The 20,343-nt window shown below is 39.7% G+C and overlaps 1 protein-coding gene across 2 annotated transcripts in view; it reads right to left on the bottom strand.

Moving 5' to 3' along the window:
• Positions 1–3,556: 3,556 nt before the first annotated feature.
• LOC148025138 (uncharacterized) overlaps positions 3,557–20,343 on the bottom strand; it is a 57,667-nt gene continuing 40,880 nt past the window's right edge. For both annotated transcript variants that reach the window (XM_087694868.1, XM_087694869.1), the window contains 2 exons: positions 4,581–4,723; positions 3,557–4,448 (listed from right to left, as the gene is read on the bottom strand). In XM_087694868.1, coding sequence (XP_087550994.1) covers positions 4,214–4,448; positions 4,581–4,723 — 378 coding nt within the window. In that variant the 3' untranslated portion in view covers positions 3,557–4,213. The remainder of the gene's footprint in view (positions 4,449–4,580; positions 4,724–20,343) is intronic.

The following is a 20,343-nucleotide window of genomic DNA, read 5'->3' as shown; positions in this document are numbered from 1 at the left end:
TTTACACATTTGTCATTTGTATCTTGTTCTTGAGGATCTCTTCTTGGACCTCCCACCATACATGGAGGTGTGTATCCATGTCCAACACTAGCAACAAATGTGTTTCATGTCTAAACCTTCTATGATTTCGAGTTATGCTACATTGTGCCATGAGCATGGTAGTAATATGAATTTATGTTATGGTAACGCTATGGCTTAGTCATATCTTGGTGTATTTTGTCTTAGTTAGAGTTTCATTCATTTCATTACTAGAATGAGGTAAAAGTAGATTCAGTCTTATAAGAGGGCATGATTGCATGGGTATGTGTGAGCATGCACATGCATATTTAGAATTAAAGTGGTTGCTCTTGCTTAAAGTGTGCATGAGAGAGAGAGAGAGAGAGAGAGAGAGAGAGAGAGAGAGAGAGAGGCATGATTGCCTTTTAGAGGCAATCATGTGTCTCTATATACAAATGTTTTTTAGAATTATACAAGTAAGCTCCTCGATAAACACATAGTGTGCTTGGGGTTTAACTCCTCTTTACTCTTTCTTTTGTAGGTTTGATATGTGCAACCATAAAGGTATGGCTACAATGGTAGATTATAGCATTAACACTTCCCTAAACTTGATAATAAGGACTCAAAACATTATGAGCCTTTTGAACCCAAAAATACAAGTTCAAGAAAAACTAAGATCTTCAACCTACACTTACATCAAATACTAATGTTAAGTGGTTTAATTTTCAAAGATATTTATTGCATACCAAAAACCCCTAGCTTATAGCATATTTATGATAGTTGTTTTTTATAAACTTGTAGATTATGAGGTTCAACGTATGTAGATAGAAAATATTAAGTCGTTTTATTAGCAAGGATATTGATTGCACACCAAAAACCCCTAGTTTATAGCAGATTTGTCACCAATAATGACACACCCATTCAACAAAGCCATGTTATATGGGTCAAAATGGAATTTGGTGAGTTGTTGGCTTCCAATCGGTCGAAGTATTATGCTCATGAAGGCATTGTGAGATAATGCGATGCTATTATGCATAGTAAAACTAAGTACAATCACACAGTGATTTGCCATGAAATGACCCAAATGTTCTTTTGATCCCTACACGAAAGTGTTTAATATGCATTTTCTCTCTCCTACACTACTTTCAATCCTCTCTCTCTCTCAAGCACAACTTAAATTTTCCATTTGCAAAACTTATGAATGATGATTTACCACTTACAATAAATGTTTTTTGAGAGTTAACTTAATGGGTAGAATATTGTCACTATGTTGAAAAGTAATTACTTAACTAGAATTGTGCTAGATTTTGCTAGTTTATATATAGGAAATTAATGTATTGTCTAGTTAGAAAGGCTTGATTATATGGTAAACAAGTCTATCTATTAGAAAGACTGCAATTTCTATATAAATAAGATGAACTATATAGAAAAGTTGATAGATCTAGTAGTTATATGTGGTAATCTTTTGATTTTCATATAGTAAAATTATTAGGCAAAGTTTTTCCTCGTTATAACTAGGAAATGAGAGAAGTTTACCAGTTTTTTATTCAATTTGCTAAATAGCAAATAGTTAAGAGTTCCTTATGTGAAGCCACATGGTTGGACCACAATCACATCGATCCCAATTAATGATAAATGTTCATACTATGAAGCAAAAGGTTTTTGTAACAATCTTCTCTATGGAATGGCTTCTTTGCAAATGTTTAGGCTATGCATATTTGGAGACGCTTTTAAGCGACACTCAAATGAGTTTACAATCTTAAATGCCAAGATGAAGAACCATACTAAAGTTATGTATGGCAACATCAGTGTTTTAAAGTCCAAACAATCCTTCAACAAATCATTTTTTGCAACATTAATCTTGATATTAAAACTTACTATAAGACATATAACTATACTTACACACGGACTTGTCAAGAGAAGAGCATCTAGCCCTTATGTTAGTGTCCTACATCATGGAATTGTTGATAGAGCAACCACAAAATTGTTGGCATTGTTGGTAGAGAAACCACAAAATTAAAGAGAAACAAGTGCACCATAGGAAGCATGTTAAATAATGGTCTTTGGTCCAACTTATAGTATCAACACACTAATTTGTATCATGTTATTGGTAAAGAAGATAGCCTAATAGCTTGTAACATACAAACCTTGCCAAAATCCAAATCTTTTTCATGTCATCACGAGGCCTAAGAAGAACCAATCAATTTGTCTTGAGAGCATTCCTAGTTGACCTTTGAACCCATGGTCAATCTCTAGACTATTTCAACCTAAATAATGCATTGGTAAAACAAAGTGTCATTTGCAACATTAACATAAAGTCGTAACTTACCACACTTGTGCAAAGAGCACTTGTGTGTCAGTTGCAATATCAACATAAAACCCCATGGCTCACCAGACTTTGTGGAAAAGATAGTCTTAATAGGAAAGCACCACAAAAACACCATATACTGCTTGTAATGGACTAAACAAGCAAACAAATGCAACAGTAGCAAGTCATGAAGTGAACTCAAATAAGAAATGATGAAACAAACTCATGATAAGAAATGATTAAATAATTCATGAAACCACAGCATCTGCATTCCTCCTTCCCAACTAGGTATGGGATTCTATGCCTAATGACATCTAAAGTAGCTCTAGTCACACAACCATTAAAAGACCAAGTATGACAAGTAAGGATCCCCTTTTGATGGCATTGCTTTGTAGATGTATCACTTCGGCATAAAGATGAGGGCTTGGAAGGTGAAGCACAAGAAGATTGCAAAATATCCCTTAAGAAAATGAAGGAATATAGAGAAAAGCTTACCTGTATCTAAGGTTAGGGGCCTAAACTAGTTCGAACAAGAAAATGCCAAGCCTTGCAAGCAAGAGTGACAAGAAATTGCCGAAGGAAGGGCAAGAAAATAAGCTTCACTTCTCCAAGAACCCGTACATAACAATGTGCTTAGCTATCACAATCATGACGAACATGCGATCGATGACTTGGATAATAACAGTATGCATGCACTTGGCATGTTGAGTCTTTTGAGGCTCCAAAAAATGCCAATCCTATGATGGCTTGCAACATGTAACACTTGTGTCAGATTGAGTGTGTGTGAGAGTGAAGGTTTTCTTACCCTGATCCACAAGTTGGATCAACAGAATCTTTTGAGCCGTCCCCAAGATTGCAACATCCTTTGCCTTGCCTACATGTGTTATAGTGTGCCTAAAAACCCACAAACAATAAGCATGGCATCGACTTATACAGGGGAAGCGTTGAAGGAGTGCACTGTGTATCAAGGGATTGCATTCATAGGATTATTTCAGAGAGCACCAAGACCAAAAACCACAATCATCCCTCGTTCAACTCCAAGAATCATTATCTGTATACATCCCACCCAAAAGCTTCTCGTCTAAGTTACAACTTTGTGCACGTTCACTAAGACTTTCCGAAATCAAAGGGAAAAACCAACTTGATCATAAAGCCCTTCCAAAGGCACGCCAAAAATGCATACAATACTTCAAATAGTAAAGGTCTTCACCAAATGATTGTGTCCGTTTCCATTACACATCTACCCTTCAATGGCAACAAGAAACATGTTTCATGTCCAAGGGAGAGTACACACTTCTTTTTTCTCCTCTATGATCAAGAGGGTGCATCCAGGTTACCTACCAGGCAGTAGCTCTTCCATTTAATCAGCAGAAGTATTTGGTATATTAGAAGTATATACAAGTCTGCTACAGAATGACCAAGTCTACACTCCCGAGAGAAGGTGATGCTGCCTTTGTCATTTATTTGGAAAACCAGGTAGCGCTCCTGTTTACGACTGCTGTACAAGACAAAATTAGCATACATCTGAGACATGTCCCCACAGATTTGCGGACGACAGCTTCTCAGACAATATCTGTATAATTAGGTTCCATCTCTCTGAACCTTGACATGGACTTCCACCAGAACTACCAGTCCAAGCCCATGCGAAAACAATGAAAGAATGCCACTCATAATTTCCGATTGTTATTGACACCACTGAAAATTGGGCTTCCTGTATAACTACAGATAAGAATACGTCAGGCCTCAAGGCAATTGCGCAGCCATCTCTTGGTTTCAAGGGATCTGACCAAAATAGGCTAGCCAAACCAGACACCTGTACAGATCAACCTGTCCCTTCGAGACACTGGAAGATCAGATGAGCTTGCTGTACAGAGAGTGCCAAGGGGTTTTCTGAGCACATATACACTACTATGTCTTCTTATCACTCTTCAAATTCTTCAGCTCCAGAAAAAGGTTACTCTTTTCAGCCTCGGCTTCTGCAAGCTGGATGCTTATCAGCATCAACCGCTGATTTGTACTATGCAACTCATCTTCAAGTTCTGTAGCCTTCTTTTTGTATTGTTTGAGGTCATCAATAACTTGATTCAGATCACCGAGGTCTTGAAGGGCCGCCATGCTTACATTTTGTTGTTTATCAAGAACACTGAGCCACAAAGCTTGTCATGAACATTAAACAAAACCGCATGCTCAAATCTCACTCCTGAGTTTTCCAGCAATACCATAGTGATCAAAATCAATCTAACCACTAGTTACAAAGCTACAAAATTAAGCATACCTTCTGAGTTGTATTTTGTACATATTGTTGGCTTCTACAGCTTCTGCTAACTCAGTCTCCAAATTGACAATTTTTTCCAGAAGGAAAGGATTCTTTGCTGTTTCCATAAACTTTGAAAGGCGAGCTTCAAGAAGATCATTTGCCTGCAAATATTTGCAAAGCAAAAGATGCAGTTTGATATGGAACCTTTGAACTCTAAAGAGCAAGCACCAGGAAAACATATAAAGAAAATTTTGAGAGGTTTTGTAGAATCCTCTCTGTAGAACTTGAAAGCCATGTACATAATTTTAAACAATTGAGTCTGCAAATAGTTTGCCCATTGTGCAAAACTGACTTGTGATCCATCGGCAACAAAACTCGAAAGTTTACTTCTGCCACTAACCTCTACGTGCGTACAAATTAACTTCCAACTCTACAGACTTCATTTGCCAATAACCCGCATGCACACCTGCACATCTATGGCTCATCTACTGTTCAATCAATACCATGTGATGAGCTTTGCTAAGCATCAGCAAACAAAGGAGAGCTAAATGAGGAAATCACATTATGCTAAAACACGTGCATGAAAAACATGCAAGAGTGTAGCCCCCAAACTGAATATCCCAAACCTCCAGCATATTGTGCACAACAAAACATACATAGGAGATCCAAGTTTAGTAGATTACCTTGGAGCTAAGAACCCCCTTGATGCTCAAGCACAATCTTTTCACATTGAAACAAGAAGGCAGAATTCAGGAACTAGACAGATCCAACAAAATAGATTTGAATAACGCGTGAAACGTACCATCTAATTATGCCACAAAAATCAAATCGAAGACCAAGCTGAGAAGTAGAGTAGAAGCCATCCCCCATATCTACTGTCTACATCAGTATGAGCAGAAAGTCAAAGTGCTTAAGCTGAAGGAGATGAAAAGGTGTTAGCAGGTACATACTGCATGGTCATTTCCTGTGACTTGAGTAGGGGATATTAGGAGCTCTATCCACTTTTAGCATCCGGATATTTTTTGGGTTGGCCACTTTAGCCCTCCATGTTTTCATGTCTTGTACATGTTTATGCTGATATATAGACAGCTGAGACCCATTGTTCTCTGGCAATTTTGGCTCTCATCAGAACCTCATCCTCACTGCCATTGTACATCATTATTCATACATATCCAGATCGATTCTGGATCAAGCACTTCCCGCATCTATGGCATTATCTAAGAATGCAAAACAACATCAATGGCAGCCTTCCAGCCTTGCATTTCCATGGTGAATGCTGCTGCATTTTCATGGCCACCATTGCAGAAGGGCTTCCAGCCTCTGGCATCATGCCAGGCTAATATTACACCAGGACTCCTCCATTCTGCATTATATTTTTCTGTCCAAAGGGGGCAGCAACTAAGACAACTTGTTTAGCAGTATCATGTGGTCAACCTCGGTCACCCAGAGAGTTGCCTAACTTGTGTTTACTATAGGATAGTAGGCAGTTGGGTGACATTTTTCAAGACCAAAGGAACTAGATTTACAAGGAGACATGTAGGAGACACGTGAGACTAAGTTGAATGTGTGTCACAATGACAAATAATCCTAGCTTGGGCAGTGGAGGATATTGGCAAAAGTTCAGGGGACAAGTGCTAGTGGGGTGCCTAAGTTGAATCTTGGTCAAGGACATTGAATTTCCCTTATGACTTTTGGTGTCATGGGGTTTAGAGGTTTTAATGTCCACTAAGGTTTGTAGAAAGTTTCAATACTTTCTTGTTCAAAGATGTTAGGAATTTAAAATTGAGATTGGGCAGCATTTAATCTTATTTTAGTGAGGGCAAAGCCGAAAGGGCTATGCAACTTGAATTTGCATATGGAAGCCCCAATGAAAATGGAAATTTTCCAAATGTTAAATTTGTATCAAGTTTGGGTTGTGCAAGTGTATCTTCCATGTTGAGCTCTTTCTCTCCCACTTTGGAATGGTTTCCAGGCCATGTGAGGCTAGAGAAGGCTATAGAGACCGATCTAGGGGAAATGGACAGCAGCTGAACCATAATCTGGACAGTTTGGCTGCTGTCAGGGCATTTTCTGCGCGAAAAAATCAAAATTCCTTTTCGTCTTCAGTAAATCTCTCTCTCTCTCTCTCTCTCTCTCTCTCTCTCTCTCTCTCTCTCTCTCTCGGACCAGTATCACATACAACGACATGAGGACGAAAAAGATTGATGAAGAGAAGGAGAAGATTGATAGAGCCCTTGATCCTATTCAAGCCGCATGGATAAAATATGGTTGCTCCATTCTTACCGACGGATGGAGTGATCGTAAGAAACACGGCATCATCAACATACTCGTCTCATGTCCACTCGGCACTTGCTTTTTGTGGGCCATAGATACCAGCAAGAGGGGAAGGAAAACAACAGGGGCATTCATCTACCGCCACATTTGGCAAGCTATCATTGAGGTATACATTGCCTTTTAAATTTGTTTCACTTTTTTTCATTATGAAAATTAATTTATGCATAGCTATCTATCTCCCTATTCTAATTTCTCTCTAATATCTATCTCGATTCTCTCTTTCCCCCCATGCCCCAACCCCCATCTTTCTTCATTCTTAAATCTTGAAAGTTGAAACTTGAAAGGCTCAACTCTCTCTTTCTCTCTCTAACCTCCAAGTATTGTTAGTATACTTATTTGTAATTTATAAATTGCAGTTGTAGATGGGCCCCTTGAATGTGGTGCAAGTTGTTACCAACAATGTATCAAATTGTCGATGCATGCACTGTTTGCTCGAGGCTGAGTTTCCCACGATTGTGTGGACTTACTCATGGAGGACATTGGGAAGCTCAAATGGATGAAGAGGGTGGTCCGCAAAGCTACATCAATTGTCACCTTCTTCACGGTAAAGGTAAAGATGCTTGCAATGTATCATGAGTATAGCACACTGGAGTTGAAGAAACCTTCTTCAACTCAATTTGCTTACATGTGGTTATTACTGGAGCACCTTTATGAGGTGCGGTCCACCTTGCGCTAGCAGATAGTAGTGTCCACTCTATGGAATGGGTGGGATGAGCATGAGACTGAGGAGGCCAAAGGCATGCAACACTTGTGCCTTAATGAGTAGTTTTGGCAGAAAGTCCATGCCATTGTCATTGTCATGACTCCCTTTTATAGGGTGTTATGTATGAGTGATTGCGAAGGGACCACCATGGGCCTTCTTGTTCACTTCTTTAGAGTGGCATTGGTGGAGGCATGTGCTTATACAATGATCATAGAGACATAGTGTATACATGTTTTAGAGATAGCAGAGAGGAGATGGACATGGATTTATAAGCCCGTCCATACCACATTCATACATTTGGCCTATAAGTTGTCGGCAATCATGGATGATTGAGAGCTCCATTCGGACCAGCTTGCTTATTTGACTCATGCGGTCCCTATGGATGACCACAATGTAGTACTAGAGGAGCTAGGATGCTATGTAGATCAAAGATAGCATGTGGCTTTTGCTTCTCCCACTTGTTGGAGGAGAGAGTCACTTGTGAAGCCTTTATTTTGGTAGCAAAACTTTGGATATGCATTGGAGACCCTTTAGTCCTTAGCCATGAGGGTTCTTGACCAAAATTATTCTTCAGGTGCATGTGAGAGAAACTAGAGTACCTATCCTCTCATTCACGCGAAGATTCACAATCAGCTTAGCACTTGACACTTAGAGCGGCTAGTCTATTGCTGCACTAACTTCCACGTGATGAGAACTATGATGAACATGGATAGTCCAAACCAGGTAAAGTTTAAACACTTAACCATAAAATTTAAAATTTATTGTTTTAAACTTTAAACTTCGAAGTTTATACTCTACAATTTAGACGTTAGCATTTACAATCTTATGTGCATTGTGTAGATGAATGTTGATACATTCAAGTTGACAGGCGACATTCTTCGGAGTGTACATCAAGAGATTGATGAGGAGGAGATGATTTTTGCAAAGCTCTATAGAGAGCTTATAGCAACAGATACTCATGACACTTGCAATCAGCATGCTCATAGGCGAGGAGTTCGAGTAGGTGGTAGCAGGGTCATGGCCATTCGGCATCCTCAACATCAAGCAGGCGTGGTTCGAGTGGCTTGCAGACATATGTAAGGCGGGGCTCTAGTAGCTCGCATTCTGTGCCTCATGATGGCATTCCCCCCTTGCCTACACAGCTGCCACCTAGGGAGCCATCATTTGATAATGATGGTAATCTCATTAGTGAGAATAAGTATGAGTGTGTCTCATTATCCAATGCCGAGAAGTCATCTTTAGACTCTCTTAATGAGCACTCTGATGGTTCTAATGATGATGATGATGATAATGATAGTGATGCCTTATCATAGATTCATAGATCTCTCTCTTTTCTGTATCTATTGTCATTGTCAACATGCATGATACCACTATGATACACTAGATTGTAGTTGTATCGCATGTTTTGCGCAGCCCATGCAACCGCAATGGTCAACCTCATGTATTCATCTTATTTTATAATGAAATGGCTATTTTCACTTTTAACATGTATTCTATCATTTAATGATTTATGGCTTTTTTAAAATCATGTTAAATTTTTTTCGTACTAATATCGTACCGTACCTTATAAAATCATAAGATACCATTTAATACCATATTTTATCATACAGTACAGTATCGTACATTTCGTACCTGACAACTATGAGAAGAAGATCCACCTTGGAATCAAAAAATGCCACTTGAAAAGAGACTTGTAAAGATAGTTAGAAGACCTGATGAGCTATAGAACCTGAAGTACAGCCATGAGTGAAAAGCCACTAGCTTTGTGACACCATGTCAAAAGGAATACTAAGGCCTAGTTACAAAGTCGCTACCGAAAATCCAAGGGTCCTGATCGAAAATTGATCATCTAGATATTTGATTTTAGTGGAGGTAAAACTACTCGAAAGAGAGCCAACCATCAAAATAAGTTGCCTAACAAGTACTATATGGTAGTCGGTGTCAAATTGGGGCCTAGACCAATTTATTAGCCACTAATGTTGGTGATTACATTAGAGAGTAGATATTAATTAATTAATTAATGCCAATCTAAGGGTCAATAACTACTCAGGGATACTTGGAAGACAAATTGTCTAGCCAATTTTATTATTGGATGGTGAAATTGATATTCTTGAGCACTAGAATAATCATTAAATTAATTTTCAGAATTAATGTTCTCAAAATTAATTTAATAAGCTGAATAATGCTGAAAAATGGGATTAGAAGATTGCCACTTGGCAAAATTTACCCATACAAGTGGAAAAAACGTTTCTAGGGGCTGGTGGAAGCCTATTCCAACCATTGTGAGAGAGAATGAGGTTGTTAGAGAGCAAGGAGATGCTGCTTATGTGATCTACAGCCACCATGGATCAGTCCTACAGCAAGTGATAGCAATTTGGAGCCCTCCAAAACACCATTTTCCAACAGTTTGAGCCATCGAAGAAAGAGATTTCAATCAATCTCTGTTGTAAACCCTAATTTACAACAGAAATCAAAGTTTTGACAGCTACCTCAAAATGCATGCTCAAAATCGAGGGCCTAGGACTTGAATTCTAGCAACTGAAATTGAGAAATTTCAAAGAGATTCAAGAGACCAACTAGCCAACATTAGATTTGGCGCTAAATTTGTATTTCAAGGAGCAAGGTGAAAGCCAATCCCCAAGCAAACCAAGGGGCAAATTGGTTTGGAGGCTTCCTGGTCAATTTTAACAGCAAGAGGTACTTGGATTAGCAAAGGGGATCAAAGGATCTCATTTGTACTCCTTCCATTCGGAATATAAGACAGAAATATCGCAAGGGGCGCCAATTTTGGGACCAATAGGGTGTCCTCCAAGATTAAAGTAGTAAAGTGTGCATTTTCAGTTTACATGAATTTTATGCTTGCTGTAATTAGTGCTTAATCAAATTATTTGTTACCCTATTCGAGAAGGAAGACTAGTTTCACAAGCCCCTCAAAGCTCAGACTGCCAAGCCTTGTCTATTAAGACCGTTTCGAGATCCTTTGAGAGCCGATGTTCTTTTAGTAGCTTTTGAGTATTGTAACCTACTCCACTAGTTTTTAGACATAATTCTTTACATATTGCAAGAAGCTAGTTCAAAGCTTGGCTATGGTTGTTAAAGTTATGCCTTTGTATGTTACTGTGATGATGCACATTTTGAATTTCAAGCAAAAAAAAATTGTTATCGTTTAAATATATTTTGATTTGTAAAATTCATGTATGCGATCCTTGACCAACCATTATGAAAAATAGTGCTACCACCAAGGTATCCTAGATGTCCCATCATTGCTTGCATGCTTGGCTATTCAAAATCCATTGGATTGGCACTACCATGATGGCCTTACATTTGCACACCTTGCCCTATAGTTACCAATTGTTTTTCTTCATTGGCTTCTTTGGGAGCTTCAAGTAAAGACTTTGGCACTATCTTCGGTGCATCTTGCTGTCCCGAAGGTATAGAAGATAAGTTTTTTTTCTTCTTGCACTTATTGTCCTTCATTGGAGCATTCAAAAATCGAGTAAACTAAGGATCATTTACCAATTCAGCAAAGCGATTTGTTGCTATCCCCATTCAATTTTTGAATTGATCATCAAATTCCTCTTCCCCTTGTTGATCATCAACATCATTTTGCCTTAAAGGCCTTGCCTCTTGTCCAATAACAACATTTTCAGCTTGTTGTCCATCATGTGAGCCTTGCCCAAGATCAAGCATTGCATTTCCTTTTTCCCCATGTGAATGTTCATACCAAGAGGCATCATCACTGCTTGATTCCATCTCACTATATACTCACATCTTGCTATAATTACCCAAGCTGAGAACAAATTCAGTACTAGCAGAATGCTTCTAGCTTATAATCAGGTGGCTTGGACCCACCAAGTCAACGAATTTGATGGTATCCTAGCAATGAAACCATGAAACCAACCTTCCTTCTCACAGAGGGTGGTAATACCTGATCAAGCACTTAATTAGAGCAATGAACAAATAAGCATAAATTGAAATACACACTTTACCATAACATTCTTGGACATTGCACGCCCTATTGGCCCCAAAACTAGCGCCCCTTGCGGTATTTCTTTAACTTGCATTGCTACCGGATGGAATACAACTAAGATTTCTTAATCTCCTCCACCAATCCAAAAGCCCCTTGCTATCATAACTAATCAATAAGCCTTTCGAGCACTTTGCTCATTGATCTTCACCCAAGCCTTGTACAAATTGGACCCCTAACTAGCCAAATGCTGCCCCAAATCAAATGGGATGGATTGGTATCTAAAATCCCTAGCAATTCCTTGAATTCCAACTCCTGTTTTCAATGTACTATGCCTTCCAACAATCCCTTGTGATTCCTTGAATTCCAGCTACTAATTTGAGTGTACAATGCCTTCAATTGCTAGTACGAGTTTCAAGGTGGCTGCTAAACCCTAATTTATGCTGAGAATTAGGATTTACAGCAGAAATCTCACTACTGTCCACCAAATTTTGATGAGAAACTCTTCAAATGGCTAAGAAATTCTGAGATACTTAAAGAATGGACTGAAGGAGGTGAGAGAATACTTGAGGAGAGAGAAATTTCAGATTTTCCACGCGGAAAACCCCTAAATCTGCCTATTGCCTATCCTGATCAATATCAAATGCTGTCGCCTGCTGCATGGAGCCTCCAAGCTGTTGTCGCCTGCCCACAAATGTTGTAACCAGCCCCGAATGAGCCTCAAACTACTGTCGCATGATCCCTAATGGTTCCTGACTGTTGTTACCTACAACAAATGGCTGTCTTCTGCCCTAGAAACTGATCAACAGCACCTCCTCTCTCTTTCCTACAGACTGAACCAACTGAATGGACCTCTACAAGCCCCGAAACAGCCTTCTCCTCCATTGCATAGGTATTTTTGCCAAGTGGCAGCCTTCTAATCCCATTTCTCAACAATTTTCAACCAATTAATTAATTTTCAAGATTAATTAATTCTGAAAATTAATGACAGCCCTTCTAACCTTACCCAAAATTAGATGTGCCCAATATTAGGGGTTGTAATTGACTGGGCCATTTACAACCCCTAGTGGTCCCTAGCCTTAATTAACCCTTGGGCAAGCACAAATCAATTAATTAGTGCCTAGCGTCACCATTGACACTTATTAGCCAATTAATAGTCCTAGGGCCAAATTGACACCAACTAACATCCAATACCTAGTTAGCATAACTTGTCACAACTTTTGCCTTTGACATCCACTGCTTCCTCAGGATCCTTGGCCTACTATGAAATAACTGCCATGTGCATCACATGTGCCTTATAACACTGCACATTTGATTATTAAATTAATCAAATGTTACTAGCAAGAGCAAGGCATCTCAATAATTGCCATGTGCATCACATGTGCCTTACAATTGTTGGGTGTAAAGACCCTTCGTCTCCGTGTAAATAGTCTTACGGGTGTGAACACACCCTTATTGTACCTTGTACCCTAACATATAAATACATTCTTTTATTCTTTGTGTACCATCACAAACTGGTACACCTGTCTCTACGTTCACTCCCTCTAACTCTCAACTCTGCTCTGCAGCTCACGCCTTGATCTCGCACTCCATTGCGTACTCTCCCCTTCAAACTGGTATCAGAGCACAGAGTTTATGCTTCTCGAGGCCAAACGCAGCTCATGAATAGTCAGGACCAGGAGGCATGACCAACGTAACCAGCGTGGACCAGCAAGAGCAGGCGAATGTGGGGCAAGCAATCGATGATACTGCTAACTGATGGGCGCCAGGTATAACTCACCAACGCAAGGAACTGCACGCGACGAAGACCAGGGAGACAGGCACTCTGGTGCTCCAAGTCGAGCGAGCAACTGACAAATAGCGCGGGCGAGAGTAGGCAATTGACGAGACTGCTAGGCAACAACTTTGAGACAATCGATAGGCGACTGGACAAGTCACAGGTGACAATCCCAGTCAACAGACCGGCAGGGTTCCAAGAACGCAAATGACGGGTCGCACATTTGGCACGCGGGGCTGGCATCATCTGACGGGCAGGTCAAAGGACCTCGTCACATCATTTTTCCTTAAGGTCACAAATTCGTTTTTCTTCAAAATTCTTCTTGAATTTCCCCTTGGCCTGACGGGGCATAACCACAAAGTTCAAATTTGTGCATATTTATGCCTAAAATTTTGGGGCTTTTCAAATTGAGTGCTCCTCATGCAAAATTGAGGCATCTGCGTTAGAAATTGCAAACATTGTGTGCATTTGAATTGGGGATTTCGCCAAATTTACTAAAACTTTGCTCATTTGAGTGAAATTTCTCAACATAAGACCCATAAAATTTAGGGCTTTCGCTGTATTGGTGAAATTTTGTTTAACTGAGTTAGATTAGCTAACATTGGTGCACAATTGGACCCGAGAAATTTGGGGTTTTTGCAAAATTTTGTGAAATTTTGCTAATTTTTTCCATTTTATGCTTTCGAGAATATGTATTAATGCGATCGAGGCAGATCGGTTAGTGAAATTTTGGGGCTTTTGCTGAAATCTATGGATATTGGCAAAGTTAATGCGTGAAACGCACTTTGGGAATATTGTTGAAGAAATATTGCGACTATAAGCAAAGTGATTTGAGCATTTTTGTCTCCCACTTGTGTGATTTTTGGAGAAATTGCAGAGATTTCTTAGTGTTTTGTGTATCAGAATTTGATACAAGCACATATGTATGCAGTGCACATGTTGGACAGCTCCCATTGAGTTGATGTATTGCTGATTATTCATGTTGCAACAGTCTTAGTGATCATTTGCAGATCTGGGATTGATGCAGACGTATTTTTGGTGATATTGCTTAAGTGGGAGTTACCTAGCAATGATGTATGCATTTAATGTATGCTGAAATTGCAGTCATACTGCTGAAAGTCATTTGTTCTACTGCTGTACATGTACTTGGACTGAATCTTGCTATTATTTGCTGAAAATTTGGGCTGAAATCAGCTGAATATTCAACTCATTTTTTGCTGTCATAAATTGTAACATTGAATTTCTGGTTTATTGCTGAAAAATAGCTGCAAATGCTTCTAGCAGCAGTGACACTAAATCCCTCTTTGAAATGAAGAGGTTTGGCACTGGCTTTGACTTGTGGAAGGATAGGATGCAAGGCATTTTGTTTCTCAAGGACTCTAAAGATGCTCTCTCTTGGAGACAGCCTGCAGCTATGACAGATGTCGATGTCTGATGATGTACTTACAGACATCAAGCATCTTGATACAAGTTATGCTATATGGAAAAAGCTTAAGGACACTTATGAAAATGCAACTCTTGTGAATCAAGTGTATCTAGTGGTAAATCCTTAATGAAGTAAACATGGAGTTGGATAAGTCTTTGAGTTAGTAGCACAACTCTGGTTTGTAGCCGTTCAATGATAAATTGAAGGCCATTTTCTTGTTCATGACTTTTCCTGATACCTACGAGTCTTTGGTTGTTTCATTGAGCAACAACCTTGCTTTAACCTTTGATGGTGTTAGGGGCTCTATTCTCAATGAGGAGATTAGAAGAAAATCCAATGGAGAAAGCAGAGGTTCAACCTATCATCTAAGAGGCAAGTCAAAAAAGAGGGGTAATGCAAGAAATAAAGGCAAAAGCAGGAGTAAAAGCAGGGGCAAACAGCAAGATGTAACTTACTATCAATGTGGACGTAAAGGGCATAAAAACCCCGATTGTCGCTACTACAAGAAAGAGCAAGCAAGAAAGAAATAACAAGGAAAGAAAAAGAAGGATGACAAGAAAGATAATAATAGCTTTCCCTCAAAAGAAGTTGCAAAGGCAAATGTTGCATCTAGTGTGCTCATTGAAGAGCTCTCTGACACTGGAGAGATACTTGTTGCAACCTCATGTAATGATGTAGATGTTATGGCAGCAACAGGTGATACGCACATCACTAAAAAGAAGGTAATTGATGCCTTACTTTCAACTCACGATTGGTTGTCTCAATCATGGATAGTAAACAGCGTACGTTTGGAGTTATTTTTCGAATACATTGCAAGTTGGCTAGGCAAGGTTTACTAGGGTAACAATTATACTTGTGAAATAGAGGGTGTAGGTACCATTCACTTGTTCCTTGAAAATGGCGCCAAAAGGGGACTTTGTATTATTTGCATTATAAAGCATTACCTAAGAAGTTTTTAGTTGTGGTTGAAGTTCATTCAAAGATGAAACTTTGGCACAAAAGACTTGTCCATATGAGCCAGAAAGGCCTTCACATTCTCTCCTCTTCAAGGAGATTTGATGTAAAAGACTTTGGTCTCAACTTTTGTAATGATTGCATATATGGAAAACGTGTGAAGTCTCCTAATTACTCTGGTGTCGTTAAGAAGTCCAATGCTCTTAACTTAGTACATTCTGATGTATGCACTATGCCTATTAATTCACATGGGGATGCACGCTACTTTGTCACTTTTTTTTATGATTTCAACAGAAAATCATGGGTGTATGTATTAAAGAGCAAAAAGGAAGTGTTGAATGCTTTTAAAAAGTTTCATGCTTTTGTTACCACGCAGAAAGGGCTTAAGTTAAAAGCTATAAGAACAGATAATGGAAGCGAGTATGTTTCTAATGAGTTCAAAAAGTTTTGTGAGATGCATGGCATTAAGAGGGAGTTGACAGTCCCTTACAATCCTGCATCAAATGGCGTAGCTGAAAGATATAATCACGCACTTTGTGAGAGAGTCAGATGCATGCTGTCCGTAGCTAATTTCGCACAACAATTTTGGGGAGAGGCTCTTAAAACTGTAGTTCATGTATGCAATCACTCTCCCAATCGTGTATGCTAAGCCTTGCAAAGGCTTAGCATCAGGATGCATTCGAGTAGTGAAAGTTGGATAGTTTAAAGGTACCACTTTGGGCCTTTAAGCGGGAGGTTGTTGGGTGTAAAGCCCCTTTGGGTATAAACTCCCATTCATCCCATGTATAAACTTATGGGTGTGGGCACACCCTTTTACTTGTACCGTAACATATAAATACATTTTTATTCTTTGTGTACCGAGCAACACACTGATAGCATGAGCATTGCATTCGAGTAGTGGGAGTTGGATAGTTTAAAGGCACCACTTTGGGCCTTTAAGCGGGAGGTTATTGGGTGTAAAGCCCCTTTGGGTGTAAACTCCCATTCATCCCATGTATAAACTTATGGGTGTGAGCACACCCTTTTACTTGTACCGTAACATATAAATACATTTTTATTCTTTGTGTACCGAGCAACACACTGGCACACTCACATTCAATTCTCTAAGCTCTCAACTCTCAGCTCTATCCCTGCTCATTCTAGTCTCTCACTCCATAGCAGTCGAGCCCAACATCAAGGGGGAGCTACATCACAAGGATATGTATTCTTAATGCTTAGCTTTGGCACTATTAAATTGTGCACTTATAAGATACATGTGAATATGCAAGTCACTTAAGTGACAAAGAGATCTTAGTAACCTCAGTGATCAATGGATAACATTGGCAAAAGTTGTATTAAGTTATACGTGACAAGTATTAGGTGGCACCCGGTGTCAAAACTTGGCCTAAAATGCTTAATTAGCCATTAGGGTCAGTGGTGACACTAGGGAATAAGTGCTCAGAATCACTTGGGTGATAAATTAACCTAGTCAATTTGATTGTTAACCGGTCATATTATTTTTCTAAGCCATAAATAATTAGTGAATTAATTTTCAGAATTAATATTCTAAAATTTAATTTAATAAAGCAAGATAATACTAGAAATTGTTTTGGAAGGCTGCCACTTGGCAAAACTTGTATAGAGAGAGAGAGAGAGAGAGAGAGAACACTATCATTGTTACTGCAACAGTTGACAAGTCATTTCCTGTGAGAATATGCTAGGATTTGCATTGAGGAAACACACCACGTACGACCAAGACTGAAACACAAAGACTCGGACAGAGACGAGCAAAACTCAAACCCTAAACACAAAACGCAAAACGCAAAAACTCAAAACTCAAAAACGAAGAGAAGAAACTCTAAAGTGAATTAATGTAAAAGTGTACACAATGCCCAAGGGCAGAGCAATGCAATATCAAAGAGTGACATCCACCGAAGATGGATCCCAAGCGCTATGACCACTAGCCAAAGTGCAGGAAACACCAAACATTGATTACCAAATTGTCACAAAATCAAGAAATTGATGCGCCAACAGAAAAGGTGTTTGCTAATGTAGATGGCTTGTTGAACAGCAAAAACGTAGATACTGCAACAGTCACCTGGTGGAAGAGATGGCAGTAGCCTGTCGCCTAGCACAAGATGCTGAAAACACATGTTGATCAGGTGCTATGATGACGCAGTAAATGGAGACCTCCAAATAGTAGGGCGATGGTGGCTGAAAACAGGCGGCCTAGGGCTGGATAGTGATGAGCCACAATAAGTGATGGTTGGACAGCAAATGGTAGGTGGGTGATGGCTGAAATCTGCATAGTAGAGTGAGAAACCTACACAAAAGGATGAGGCTAAATGGTTGGCAACCTGTCTATATATAGATGTTGAAGGATGTCCCACAAAATTAGGGTTTCAGGGAACCACTAAAACTCTCTCGAACTGCGCACCAAATTTGTATTTTTCATTAATTAAGCATATTTTGGGACTTTTTGAAAATGGTAATCACCTGTAAAGCATGTTTTAGCTCAGCATTTCCAACCAACAAGAGACCCTCCAAGAGCTAGCAACATGCCTTGAAGAGACTATAGCAATAGGTAACAGCAACTTGAGGGCTGTTTCAATCAAGCTACATCATATTCAACATATTCCATCAATGGAGATAGCTTTCATGGCTATCTAGACAAGATAGTAATTGATTTCTTTCATTTTCTCATGATGGAAATCTAAATTTTCTCTCTTTAGCATTGTCTCTCATCCTCCAGTCTATTCTCATCCCTTCTCAGCAATTTCTAACAAAATCACCCATTGGAGGTGGAGATTTTGACTAATCCCTACCATAACCCATAATTTATAGCAAAAATTAGGATTTGACAATCACCTCAAGAAGCATGCTCAAAAATTGAAGGCCTAGAGACTTGAATTTCAGTCACTAAAATTGGGGCAATTTCAAGAGATTCAAGTGACCATTCAGCCAACAAACATTTGGGGCTAAATTTGTCACCCAAGGAGCACAATTGAATACCAATCCCCAAGCAAACCAAGGGGCAAATTTGTTTGAAAGCTTGCTAGTCATTTATAATAGCAAGAGGCAATTGGAGAGTGAAGGAGATTCAAGGAATCTCATTGCATTCCATCCAAATTGCAATTCAAGGTAAAGAAATACCACAAAAGGCGCCAATTTTTTGGGGCCAACATGTTGTCCATTGTCCAAGATTAATTGGTAACATGAATTTTATGCTTGCTATAATTGTTGATTAATCACGTCATTACCACCCTCTCCAAGAAGGAAGCATGGTTGCAGTATCTCCCGCATAGGATGCTACATCAATTGCTCTAGCACAGGGGACCGAAGTATCTCCTGCATAGGATGCTACATCAATTGCTTTGCTTAGGGGACCGAAGTATCTAGATGGCCAGCTCCTGTCATACAAGACGATGGCTCATATCTATCGATGGTGAGGACAGTTGGATCGTCACACTAGGGATTAGGAATGCCTTGCTCAACATATGGATATGGCTTGCTCTAAGGTGATCCATCATAATAATTTTTTGGGACTACAGAGCTGGTGCACCACAGGGAGGAAGCCGTAATGACTACCGGTGTGAGGAACTCTGTCAGCACCTTTGTCTGGGTGGATCTGGATGTATTCCTCTCATGTGTCTGAAGAGGGTCTCCCTATGGCATTGGAGCTAACGATGCAAAGGCCCACTTTTGAAATCTTCCGACTGCAGCGCAAGGACATGGGCTTGTCTACAGCTTTGACTGTAAAAGGGTGTGCAGATGCAGGTGGTCTACATATTTACTGCACGACAATCAGGTCTGACAGCCAAAAGACTTTCAATGATGATGACTGAAGCCTGCAGGCATTAGGATGTGAGACAAGGTATGCATATGCCAGAAAGTGACACTATTGAGTGACTACATGGACGTGATTGATGAACAGGGTAGTCATAGATTAGCTGGCCCTCATGAACAGCAACATGTCAAGAAGACCAGCACAAAGATGAGAAAGATGGAGATGGCATCTTCATGGAGGGCCAGGCAGCAATGGAAAACGGTCTGTAGCTACAACTTGGATGCAGAACCAGGAGTGTTTGGATCCAAGTTCCACTGGGCACCTTGGGTAGGACCACCTATATTTCTTATGGTGCTGTTCACAGTGAATAAGGCAAAGTGATCTTTCCCTTTTGAGGAGTAACCCTTCCCAGCAGAAGTCCTGTTGCAATTGCTCCACTTCTTGGGCAAGGCTGCATTAGTTAGGGACCATTCTCAAGATCACATGCCATTGGAAAAAGGAACAAAATGGAAGAATGTCTCAAAATGCTGAGTTGGAGACACGACTCAGTACAGAAAGGGCCTATGAAAAGCAGTAGCAGTACAAAAGTGGTCACACCAGCTGAGTTTCTTTAAAAGCAGTCTGCCCCAGCTTGCCAGGTTTGCAAGAAAAAGTTGCAGCTCAAACCTCTCTATACACAGACACCTTCACCTGCATATTTCTCTACTTATACTGAAATTCAGAAGACAACACAAGGAATCGCATCTACAGTGGCTTATGATGGCTTCTCTTGGCTAAGTGCTTGAGGGGGCTACAGGCACTTATGTAGCTGCAGTGTCAATTGAGTATGATATACCCAAGTCACTCCAAGTTCA

This window comes from Lygodium microphyllum, chromosome 15 (assembly GCF_053477565.2).
Source record: "Lygodium microphyllum isolate KBCC chromosome 15, Lygodium_microphyllum_v1.1.10, whole genome shotgun sequence".
NCBI classification, from domain to species: Eukaryota; Viridiplantae; Streptophyta; class Polypodiopsida; order Schizaeales; family Lygodiaceae; genus Lygodium; species Lygodium microphyllum.
The sequence above is the reverse complement of the archived record's forward strand: the minus strand, read 5'-3'. Positions and strand labels throughout refer to the sequence as shown.